This window comes from Rana temporaria, chromosome 3 (genome assembly GCF_905171775.1).
Source record: "Rana temporaria chromosome 3, aRanTem1.1, whole genome shotgun sequence".
In the NCBI taxonomy this organism is placed as follows: domain Eukaryota; kingdom Metazoa; phylum Chordata; class Amphibia; order Anura; family Ranidae; genus Rana; species Rana temporaria.
Genome location: NC_053491.1, coordinates 423,437,710 through 423,450,753, shown reverse-complemented (window position 1 = coordinate 423,450,753; position 13,044 = coordinate 423,437,710). Strand labels below are relative to the sequence as shown.

General features: G+C 43.9%; 1 protein-coding gene across 2 annotated transcripts in view; it reads left to right on the top strand.

The window, feature by feature from the left end:
- Positions 1-10,490, top strand: part of KAT6A (lysine acetyltransferase 6A) — a 78,261-nt gene extending 67,771 nt beyond the window's left edge. For both annotated transcript variants that reach the window (XM_040346204.1, XM_040346203.1), the window contains exons 16-17: positions 3,892-4,171; positions 4,445-10,490. In XM_040346204.1, coding sequence (XP_040202138.1) covers positions 3,892-4,171; positions 4,445-7,029 — 2,865 coding nt within the window. In that variant the 3' untranslated portion in view covers positions 7,030-10,490. The remainder of the gene's footprint in view (positions 1-3,891; positions 4,172-4,444) is intronic.
- Positions 10,491-13,044: the final 2,554 nt, after the last annotated feature.

Here is a 13,044-nt window from a genome sequence, read left to right as displayed (position 1 = left end):
AAATAAAGTTTTGAAAATAAAGGAGCCGTGCGATGCACTGTATCGCACACTAAATGGCCCCCTACTGCAGCCGGCAACAGACAGAGCAGTAAAGTACTGTAGTATTAGTGTAGACTCACTTTGCAAGTCTTGTCCATCCTCCAACCTGTGACTGAACAGAAGGATAAGTATAGCAGAATGATTGTCATTTTAGTCTTTTTGCTTTCTCCTTGTTAGCTTATAAGCACTGCAGCACAACATAACAGTGGAAATTCCGCGCCTGTACATACAATGCTAAAAATTTAAAACTAACAGCTGCTCCTCTGCAAATCAAGTGATACTTGTTGTGAATTAGTGATGTGTATATGAGGGCGCTTGAAATAGTATCGTACTAAAATTAAATTCTAAAGTGCACAATCTAGTGTATAAAACTATACAATACCTATAAACATAAAAAATATGAATGAAAAAAATTGATCATAAAATATTTAGTCCACTTTCCTGTACAATCACCACAGTGTACTCAATAAAATTCAAATATAATGTCCCAATATTAGTTTGATGCACCAACACACTCCAGTAATCAAACCCTTGACAACTGTGATGTATCTTGTTTGTAGTGATAATTGAATCCTTCACCAAATACGATACTCTGTAATTCACCCAAAGTGCTCAGAATATTGAAGCGCTTACCAAATGTATCTGACTTCTTTGATGAGAAAGAAAGTCAGATAAGACATATGTGGGATAGTGCCCACATGCACATCAATCAGATAGAACTTGTACACCTCTTTCTCAGGAGTTTCAGATGCGATATGTTAAAGAAATATAGAATTCCATTGCGTAATACTGTTGGTTTATTTAAAATATAAAGATAAAAACGGGCGATTGGCCTCTTACATTAAGATGTGCCTGACCCGGCACCAGGGCTGCTTGCTCGTCTGATTTGGACTCGGCCTCCACCTCCGTGGTGGCGTGCGTTCCACCCGACAACACCAACAGCTGGATGTTGGTGTTTTCGGGTAGAACGCACGCCACCACGGAGGTGGAGGCTGAGTCCAAATCAGACGAGCAAGCAGCCCTGGTGCTGAAAATTAGAATTTAATTTTAGCACGATACTATTTCAAGCGCCCTCATATACACATCACTGCAGCACAACAAACTGGTTCCTTGTGCTGATTTCTGAACTCTGCTGTGTTGGGATTGCAAGAGCCCAATAAGCCAAATTTTAGGACATTTTACGCTTGTCTTAAAAATAAATGTATTAAAGAATATATAAGTCCAGGAACAAAACTTGACATTGTTGCAGCTCATCTTACCTTGGATTTGGTGGCTGCGCTAGTCCCCCCCCCCTTTATGTTCACCTGCCATTAACTTAACTTACTACCTGTGATAACAAGAGGAAGTTTTTTGTAGTCCAAACAAAGAGACAGCAGGGGAACAATGCAGATGGGTAACAGTGCAGAGGCAGAGTACGGAAAGTTATATTTGAAAAGGGAGCAAATAAGAAGAAATGTATTTTAAGTGTTTGCTTACACTTTAAGGTTTACAAGGCTACTTTCTTCTGTCATTTATATCTGTCTGGAGTTTAGCTTTAACTATAACACTTGGATTGCTGGATTTCTGTGTTCTGTGAGGCTTGCTTCTGAAAACACACAATGAAAGGAAGCTTGTACCCAGAAACCTACAAAAGCGGACACCACTTTCTGAAAATTGTTAGCTTTTAAGCTGATCCCATCACTTTTTAGTACTTTGTCACTGACCTGGGACAAGTATGTAGATGAGGAGTTCTGAATTACTCTTTAACCTCTCTAACCTTGTTCTGGGCCATCAAATTCATAATCGTAAATGTAAAGTCTTTTGTTGTAAAAAAAATTAATAAAAAAAATCATACCTACCTGCTCTATGCATTTGATTTTGTGCAGAGCAGCCTGGATCCCCTTCTTCTTGGGTCCGTCTTCGCTGATCCTGGCCCCTCTCTCATATTGAATTCCCCCAGAGCAAGCTGCTGAAGCTCCATGTGTCCATTCAGACACAGAGATGCCTTTCGGCCCCGCCTTCTCTCTTCCCTGATTGGTTAACTGACTTTGATTGACGGGAGCCAATGGTGCCACTGCTGTGTCTCAACCATTCGGGGGGAGAGTCCCTGAAGGCCGAGGGATTCGTGGACAGAGATGGGGCTCGGGTATAAGGAGGTGCTGGGGGGGGATATGGGGGGCTGCTGCACACGGAAGGCTTTTTATCTTTTTTTGTGCCAACGTTTCGAAGTGTTGAGCATTTCCCTTAAACGCAGAACAGATGAGGTTTTTTTTTCTTCTGCTAAACGCTGAGCTTAAAAATGCCTCTAGACTACCTAATGTGTAGGGACACACAGGATAACATTAGTGGTTTTTTTTAAGCCAGTGTGCATGGGGCCCCAAAAGAAAATCTGTTGGTTGAGCTCTGGTTGCTGTGACAGATCCGCCCTTTTCATTCATCCCGTTTTTCGTAAATTGTTCCTAGTATGGGCTATCCTGCTTCAAGCCTGCAGATGTCACTGGTGACTTTACTGAAGGCTTGCTGCTTACATGGGTAGTTATGCAAGAGTGATTTTACATTCTGTACAGTCTTCAGTTCTCAGCTCAATGTACTCTTCTGCATGCTATGGAAAAACAATAATGCAAAGTACTGTAATGTTAAAGGGATTGTAAAGTCAGAAGTTTTTTTTTATCTTAATGCATTCTATGCATTAAGATAAAAAGCCTTCTGTGTGCATCAGACCCCCTAACACTTACCTGAGGTGCCTCTCTGTCCAGCGTTATACACAAGTGTGTCAGTCATCTGAGATTCTCCCTTCTAAATAACTGAGGCACAGCAGCGACACCATTGGCTCCCACTGCTTTCAATCAGTCAGCTAGCCAATCGGGGGAGAGATGGGGCAGGGCTCCGTGTCTGAATGGACACAAGAAGCTGTGACTCGGCTCAGGTGCCCCCATAGCAAGCTGCTTGCTGTGGGGGAATTCAACAGGAGGGAGGGGCCAAGAGCACAGAAGAGGGACCCGAAAAGAGGAGGATCCAGGCTGCTCTGTGCAAAACCAACTGCACAGAGGATGCAAGTATAACATGTTTGTTATTTTTATAGGGGAAAAAAAGACCTTGCAGGGGGTCACCTACACCTAAAGCAGAAGTTCCATTTTTGGGTGGAACTCCGCTTTAAGTGGAAGTTCAGCCAAAACCTTTGTAACGCTAAATCTACTCTCCGTCGTGTTTTAAACCTAATATATCTAACCCTGTAAAGAAAAAACCTTTTCTGCAGCCGATCTGGTCCGATCTCCAACAGCCCCTGCTTTGTACAGAGAGGTAGCTGACAATGGCTGGGAAGTGATGTCACCAGTATACTTACTATGGTGCCTCTGTTGTCAGCTGCCTCTCCCTCCTACTCACTGAAGACTGCTGTCAGTTCAGCTTAGGAATGGACCAGAGCGGCTGCAAAATGGGTAAGTACAGCGATTTTTGACAGAGTAGATTTAGCATTGGATGTTTTGTTTTGCTGAACTTCCTCTTTAACTTTTAATTTTTAATAAATCAAAAACCAGAGCAGATTATTTGAAACTTGGCCCTGTGTAAACCATTGACTTGGGCAGTAAAAATGTCATATTGCTTCCTAACGTCTTCCCGCAGGTCCGTACATGCATATTTGTCAACTTATCAGTGGGTTTTACCACCCTGCAGCTAGAAAGGTTTTCATTCTGCATCACTTTTCTGCGCTGGGAGCATGCTCAATAGAAATGGGGTTGTACATTTTTTAATTTACCACTGTATATAAAATTAATTATCCACACTCTTAAATGAAATTTTTTTTTTACTACACTCAGAAGTATCCATGATATTCCATACAGTGGTGTTTTTGACTTTTGCCTTCTCTTTTTCTAGAAGCCCGGACCACATAAAAGACGGCGTGTGCGGCGGCGTAAGCACCACCACAACAGCAGTGTAGTGACAGAAACCATATCTGAGACTACCCAGGTGTTGGATGAACCATTTGATGATTCTGACTCTGAACGTCCAATGCCAAGACTGGAGCCAGAAGAGAAGGGAAATGACCGAGGCGGCCCATTCCCTCCAGGCTACTTCCCCTACCTCACCCCACACCCTCTTCTGAGACGCAACCGCCCCTTGGGCAAAAGGAGATCAATCAGTGAGAAACTGCAAGGTGAGACTATAGCACAGTTTATATTGTGAACCATATACATATTTCTTCCATGCATGTTGTTGGGAGCTAGTTAAATCCTAGAAGCTATGCAGCCAGTGTGTCCCATGTGTATTTTTTTTTTTTTTTTGCCTTTTGAATTATTACTAATAGAAACTTATTCCCTGGCTTGTCTCCAAGATTGCTCCAACCTACATCCTGAATACTACATTTACTTGTTTAGCTTTGCATTGACGCCACACTTGACATTGATTACAATTTATTTTGTCATTGCAGCAGCATCAGTGCAGCCACCTGTGGCAAATTTGCAACCTCCAGAGGATAAACCAGCCCCACCTGAGACCCCTGCACCTCCACCTGTAAAGAAGAAAGGTTGGCCTAAAGGGAAGAGCAGAAAACCTCTTCACTGGAAGAAACGACCTGGACGTAAACCGGGCTTCAAGCTTAACCGGGATCCACCTCCTCCTGCCCCAGAGCCTACACCTCGTCCCCCTCCTGCCCGGCCAGGGCGCAAACCAAGGATACGTAATCTAGCGGAAGAGCCTCCTGTAGAGGACAAAGTCCCTGAGACAAAGGAACAAGAGGAGGAAGAGACACAAACGGTGGTAGAGAAGACGAACGATGAAGAGGAGCCTGAGACTGTCATCACAGCTGTGCAACCAGCATCCCCTTCTGAGAGCAGCAGCAGTAGTAGCAGTAGTAGTGATGGTTCCTCTCGGGAAGCAGAACATCATTCAGAGTCTCCAGAACAGCAAAGGGAGCCTGTAGAAAAGCCACAACCTGTCGCCGAAGAACAAGAACCAGAAGAAGAGGAGGAGGAGGAGGAGGAGGAGGAGGAAGAAAAAGTACTGGAGGAAAAGGAAATTGCAGCACCTGCATCCAATCGCCAAGAAGATCATGATGCAGATGCAGATGATGAAGATGAAGGTGCAAAGGAGGCCGATGAAGGAGAAGAAACAGAACAGGGCCCTGTTCCTGAGAAGCCAGAACCACAGGAACCTTGCATTGGTAGCAGCAGTGAAGAGGAGGAGAAAGCAGAAGGGGAGCAGGAGCAAGAGGCAACAGAGGTGTCTGATCAACCCTCATGTCTACAAGAGGAAGAAGAGAGTCCAGAAAAGGTAGACGAGGACCCCAAAGAGGAAGAAGAGGAAGAGGAGGAGGAGGAAGAAGAAGAGGAGGAGGAGGATGAAGCTGAGGAGGAAATCCCGCACACTGAGTTAGACTTGGAGACTGTGCAAGCAGTGCAATCATTAACACAGGAAGAAGGCAGTGAGCGTGATGGCACATATGGGGATTGTGAGGATGAGACCTTGACAGCCTGTCAGACATTGCAGAGTTTTACACAAGCGGATGACGACCCACAGTTGGGCTTGTCAGATGAATGCCATCCCTCTGCCCATGATAGTCCAATATCTTCAGTTCATTCTCACCCCAGTCAGTCGGTGCGCTCAGCAAGCAGTCCCAGCGTGCCTCCAGCTCTGGAAAGTAATGGAACTGGGGCTTATCCGCAAATCAGCCCTGATGCAGGATCTCTCTCTGCTCCATCTATGCAGAACCTGGAAACAACCAGCCCAATGATGGATGTGCCCTCTGTGTCAGACCATTCACAACAGGTTGTGGATAGTGGGTTCAGTGATTTGGGCAGTATTGAAAGCACGACTGAAAACTATGAAAATCCCAGCAGTTATGACTCCAGCATGGGAGGTGGCAGCATATCCTCCCAAAGCAGCTGTTCATATGCCAGTGGTGGAAATGCTAGTGGAGCTGGGGGGTTATCCTCTTCTGCCAGCATGGCACAGAATGGGTGTGTTGTGAGCCAACAAATGGCTGGAATGGCAAGCATGCTGCAAACGACACAGGCTTGTAGCATTAAGTCACCACAGAATTGTGCCTCAGAACGCCCTCCTAGCAGCAGCAACAACCAGCCACCACCCCCTCCACCGCCACCTCCGATGCCCCCTCAGCAGCCTCAACCTCCCCCACAACAGCAGCCCCCAATGTCACAGTGCAGTATGAACAACAACTTTGGCCCATCACCAATGATCATGGAGATCCCAGACCAGAATAATGGCAGCAATCTCAGCATCTACCCAGGGGATTTTGGGGCTGGTGGCTATTCTCAGCCCTCAGCCACTTTTAGCCTGGCAAAGTTGCAGCAGCTTACCAACACTATCATGGACACTCATCCTATGCCTTACAGCCATGCTCAGGCCGTCACCTCCTATGCAAACAGTGTGTCCCTTTCTAATTCAGGCCTGTCCCAGCTTACTTCTCATTCACTGTCAGGGGCATCCCAAGCACAAGCCACCATGACCCCACCTCCTTCCATGAACCTACTCCAGTGCAACATGTCAACGGGCAACCTTGGCATTCCCCACAGCCAGCGTATTCAGAGTCAGATGCCTGTCAAGGGGCATATTTCAATCCGCTCCAAATCTGCACCATTGCCCGCTCCTCCATCCCCTCACCAGCAACAGTTGTACGGGCGCAGCACACCAGGTATGCAGCCTACAACCCGGGCACTTACCGTCCAGCGAAGCATGAACATGGGTGTCAATCTTATGCCCACCGGACCATACAATGTCAACACCATGAACCCACTCAATGCCATGGGAGGGTACCGCATGTCCCAGCCTATGGTCAACAGCTCCTATCATAGCAACGCAGCCTATATGAACCAGACATCACAATACCCCATGCAGGTTGGCATGGGCATGATGGGTGCCCAGGCCTATACCCAGCAACCTATGCAGCCGAATCCCCATGGAAATATGATGTACTCACCACCTCCTCACCACTCCTATATGAATTCCCCTGCAGTCCCCAAACAAACTCTCAACTCCCCTTATATGAGGAGATGAGGGGGGTCCTAGTGCAACCTGTGCAAGTTGCTCACCTGCCCCTCATGTTCTCTTGCAGACTATAAATACGGCCTTTTATACTGACAGGACTTGTGTCCCCTCTACCTTATATCCCTTTGCTGTAGATTTAATATTATGTTTTTTATTGTTATTTTATTTCCCTTGCAAAAATATACTTTTGTGGGGTTATCCTGTTATTTTCTCTTCTGTAGAAAGGTATTTTTCTCTTTTTTTTTCTTTTCTTTTCTTTTTTCTTTATTTCTTTCATCCTCTTACTCTTTCACTCTTCAGTTTATATAAAAGTGTCGGATTTTTTTTTTTTTTATCCTTTCCCATGTTTTTTTTTTCTTTGTTATACAGAATGAAAAAAACACACAAATGGCAGATACAAACGGTTAACGGTAAAAGTTGCACGGTCATAGGAAAAAAAGACAATTCTTGTTTTTAGAAATCAAGTTTAAAAGAAAAAAACTATTAAGAAAGACAAAAAAAATTGTAACCCTGTAGCCTTATTCCGCCATGGGCTTCTAAAAGAGCCTTGGTGACTGTGTACTTTAACCGTGCGTCCGCTGTTTATTTTGCTCATCGTTTTCAATCTCTAGGATGTGGTTGGAAGGGAGAACAACACTTGGGTGCTCACGTGAGCAGAAGAGCATTAAATTTATTCCCAGTCATATGACGAAGAGTTTTTTTTTTTTAAAAAACCTAGTGTTTTCAATAATGGTCTTAGAACCTTGTTTAGTGGTGGTTTTTGAAAGCTGTTGTAAGTTTACATCTAGCGCTCCAGAGACCAGAACTACAAGCATCTGTCTGGCAAGGCATGTTGGGACTTTGAGTTCTGTCACAGCATTGTTGCCTTCTGCTGAGTATATAGCTTAAATAAATGACCACATTGTTGTAAGCACTCACTCTACATTCACATTTTAATTGTGGTTTGTGGTCTTTACAAATTTATTATACACAAGGGACTCCTCCCTAAATTGAATGCTCCTCTGCTTTGTCCATGTGAGCTGACTTGACCTTTCTTTCATCCTAATAAGCACTTATTGCCACAGATGGAAGGGGGGTACATAGGAACAGTTTGTATATGTCATCAGATTGATGGTTATATGAATGCCTTTACTATAAATTCTTCCACTGGAACCCCTGCTTGGAGTCTTTTGAGGGTGATGGTTCCATGAACAATGCTAGAGATCAATAGGTATAGTTCGCTGGGCAAAGAACAGACCCATTTCATTGTGTATACCCAACCCCCCCCCCCATGTGCAGGGATGGGCATTTTATAACTACTGTCTTATATAGTCGCTCATCAAGAGTGCAAACTAACTGCATCTATATTTTTAGTACTTTTAAATGTGTTTTACTCCTAAATATTTTAGAGTCCCTATGTATATATTATATATTGTCACTTTCTCCCTGACCTGTTTTTGCTTTTCAGATAGGTTGGCTTGTGTTTTCATGACTCCTTTCCAGTTTAGCATTAAAGGGAAGTAATATTCTGTAGTGTGCTGATGCCTTGCCATAGCAATAATGTGTGCCTGCCAATCTGTGTGCCCTTTGAGGTAGATGTAGATAATGACAGTAGCTGGGCAGATCTTCACAAGAGCAGTGCCTCGCCATACACATTGTCTCAATGGCCCCTTACTCCCATCATATGACGATAAACAAATGCCGTCTTTTCCGTTCTCTTTCTGTTATATAGCAGAGCAGCGACAAAGATTGGCAATGTCTGGCCCATATTTAGCTGAAAATGCATAGAACGCTTCCAGTACTTTCCAGTGTCTTGTTCTTTGCCTATGTGAAAACCATGTGATCTTTTGTAAAATTGGCCATCAGCTGTCCAAATAGGAGCTATAATTGCATGGTCGAGAGATGTTGCTATCCATGATTAATAAGATTTGATTGTCTGCAATACCCCGCTCTGTTCAGGACTTGCAACAAATACTACAATAATTTTTGAGATGATCTCAATTTGTCACCATGGGTCTTGCTGTATGCAGAACAATTCATGGCACTAGAAAAACAGATCCCGATACTGTTAAGAAAATAAAATTACACAGATTAGAAGTTCTTGTGTAGTTCAGCTTTCACGAAAGCTAGCCATGTAAAGTATTACATTATTTTGTAAGGACCTGTGTCAACAGGCTTCAGTGAACAAAATCAGTGAGTTTTTTTTACATCGGCATGATAACATACTTCTGAGGTCATTCAGAATTCATTGCAGGTGCAGTTGACTTGTTTTAAGCTGCTTTTGTATTTCCCATAGATGTGTATGGGAAGACAAGCAATCCTGCAGAAAACAAAAGCCCATTGACACAGGCCCTAATAATAAATTGAGTTGCTGGGAGGTTTGCAGTGGCAAACGGCGAGTGTCTGTTCCGAAGTATGCAAAATTGTCTTATTTGCAGAATTTATCAGAACTACACAATTGCTATTTGTAAACGTTCCATGTAAAGAAGTGAAAGTGTGCAGATGCAATTTATCTGTTGCCAAATAAACAGCATAGACAAAGTTTAAAAAGCCCAGCTTGACTCTAAATTCTCTCTCTAATATCTATTTTATGACTTGCAGTATTTTCTTTTCAAGTGCTGTTTTCTCTCTGGATTATGTTAAAGTATTCCAGTTTGCTGGAAGATATCCATGGTGTCATTACTAACTTTGGTAGGTTTCAGGAGTCATCTGTTTTCACATAGCTTGCACAGATGTATATGGCCAGCATTGGGGAGAGCAGTTATCTTGCTTGCTGTTAATTTTTCACATGGAACTGGTGGTGTTACCAGGTTCTAATAACAAGTACAATGTACATACATTTGACTCCATGAAACTGTAGCCTTCATCATTTTATATAGATGACTAGTTCTATCACAGAACGGTTTAAGAAGATTCCTCCTAGATGGAACGGTTGATAGCTGGTTATGGGTGCTTAAAGGTATTAGCTCCTGTTGCAAGGAACCACAAACAGGGCAGATAATTATCTCTTTTAAACATGGGTGAATTTTAATGAAATGCATCATGGTAAAAAGAGATCCTAGGTAGATATCAAAATCTGCCTGTGGCCACATAAGTGTCTTCAGTGGCTTTAGGTGGGCTATGAGACCGTTCCCCAGACCACCAGCTGTTTTCTGACACTTGACTCCTTAAAGACAGGCAGTAAAGAGTCCCGAAGATGCTTATACAAACTGACATCTCCTTCCTTCTGTACATTTCTAGGGTTTAAATAATGGTTTTATCCTCTCAGCTCATATTGTAATTGTATTGTATTTTATTTTTGTTTTTTAATTTTATTTTCTCCGGCCTTTTCTTGACGCTGTGGGGTTCTACTTGCCCCCGTCTGGTTTGTATGTAATAAGACTTTCACCCCATTTCCCAGACCCCTCTCCTCCTTTCTAGTAAGTGCTTTCAGAAAAAAAACTGTACATTTTAACGTAAAAAAAATAAATTATGTTGAGACATTTTGGAAATTTGTTGCAATGTGTTTTCATTATTTATGAATGCTGTGAATACCCAATGTGATTTTGCATACAGCTGCTAGGAATATGTGAAGGTATGTAGGTGTTTTAGGTGGAAGAGGTTTAGGAGATGGACATGTTTTGTAAATTTTTCTTTGTTTTCTATTACTGAAAGTCCAGCTCCATGCACTCAAATTTTTGTAGTGTTATGAGATATTCCCTCTGACTTGAATGGGGAAATCTGATGTGCACATGGTAAAGTGTGCTACAGAGTAGAAGTGCTTGGTATAGAGCAGGGGTGCCCAACCTTTTGAAGAGCAAGGGCCACTTAAGCAACTTGGTAACAATGGCCACAATGAGCGCAGCAGGCTGATGACAGGTCATGGCTACTCTATAGGCCATTCGATCCGATCTGCACAGGTGGAAGGGGACAAATTCCTTTCTTTTTTTTTTTTTGTGCATCGGATTGGAGGTAGGCGGGCGTAAACGGACAAATGTCTGTTCACATCTGCCGCTCAGTAGAGGTGAATTGAGTGTCCGATTGGGTAGGACCGATTGAGTGAAAAGGGCCTAATGCCCTGTACACCCGATCGGTTCATCCGATGTAAACCTTCACGGACAGCGGGGGAGGTGGGGGCGCACGGAGACACAGTATCCTGTGCGCCGGCCGGTAAATGATGCTGCGGCCTTGCGAAGGCCCCAAAGCCGCGGCCTCAATTGTGGGCCCACTGCGATTGCGCGGTGGGGGAGATGGGGCCGCACGGAAACACAGTATCCTGTGTTTTCAGTACATTCACGTGAGTTTGCTATTGCAGAAATGAAGTTCAGGATGATGGGACCTGAAACCTTAGCCATAATTGGATGTATTTATAATATTTAGGGCTCTTTCACACGGAGCGGACCGTTTCTGGGTCTGCTCCGCTGTCCCCTATGGGGGATCGGATGCAGACGGACCGTCTGCCTGTCTGCATCCGATCCGTTCCGCCGAACGGAAGAAAAATAGGGTTTCTTCCGTTCGGAAAAGCAGATCCCGACGGACGCGGACGCTAATGGATGCTCCATCCGCTAACGGACGCGATCCCATAGGGATTCATTACAAGTCCATTAACGGACTTGTAATGAGCGGACGAACGGTCCGCTAGTGTGAAAGGACCCTTAGAGATTGCTTTTTAGACCAAATGTTGACAGAATTTTTTTTGCATTATAGCTTCTGCTATTCAAATACAAAAGAGGCTTGAAGCAGGTCAGGAAGTCTACTGCAGGTCATATGCACCTGTCATTGAGTTCTGAATAATCTCCAAAGTGTCTTGTATGGATGTCAGTCCTGCCCATCCTGTGTTTCAGCACCTAAACAAATTTGCTAAATTGAGTGAAGATGTGAGTGCTGATGCATTATGGGTGGTGGGAGCAGGCAAATTTATTTAAACTTTATTTTTGGCAGTAGGTTATGGCAAGAAATATGCTAAATTACCTGCTTGCCGCGCCAGGTGATTGGACACTGGTCAAAACCAATTAAAATTTAGTCCCTCCCCTATATAACCCCTCCCAAATGGAGAGTACCTCAGTTTTGTTGCAAAGCAATAAGTGTCCCACGTTTAACTCCGAAGAGGGGCGGGAGCTCTGTGTCCTGTGATCTTTTCCCAAGAAAAGGATTTTTACAGGTAAGCAGTATTAAAAAAATCCTATTTTCTTGCTCATACATCACAGGACACAGAGCCTTTAATTGACTTGATGGGATGTCCCATAGCAATGCTAAAATTGAGGGGAGGAAGACGCAAATTGGGCCAGAGGATCTATTCTGCTGCCTGCAGTACACTACACCCGAAGGCGGCATCCTCTCACATCTACCTGGTAGAACTTAGTAAATGTTTGGACCGAAGACCAAGTAGCAGCCTTACAGATCTGAGTCATGGAGGCCTGGTGAAGCACTGCCCATGAAGCACTAAATGCTCTAGTCGAGTGCGCTTTCACCTGAAAAGGAGGAATCTTCTTTTCTAAACCATAGGCCTGAATAATGACTTGTCGAATCCAACTCGCAATAGAGGACTTTGACGCTGCCTGGCTCTTCCTTTGGCCCGGTGACAGAATAAACAGACTCAGTTTTTCGTATCTGAGCCGTAGCTTGCAGATAAACTTTTACCGGTCTTACAACATCTAGAGAGTGCAGACTCTTCCACCGCACACTTCGGACCTGGAAAAAGACGGTAGGACTATATCTTCAGATGAAATCCTGAAACCACCTTGGGTAAGAAAGTCGGGTGAGGACGCAGCACCACCCTGTCATCATGAATAATCAGAAAGAGCTGCCAACTCCGATACCCTCCTTGCTGAGGATATTGCTATGAGAAAAAAACAGTTTCTTTGTTGAAAGTTAAAGAAGCATGGTGTAATGGTTCAAAGGGTAATTTCTGTAAAACAGGCAATACCAAATTCAAATCCCATGGGCACACAGGGGACTTAACCGGCGGATTCAGGCGTAGTGCTCCCTGAACAAAGGCCCAGACCAATGAATGAGGCAAGAGATTTTTGAAAGAATAACCAGGCTGAGATTTGGCACTTGATAGTG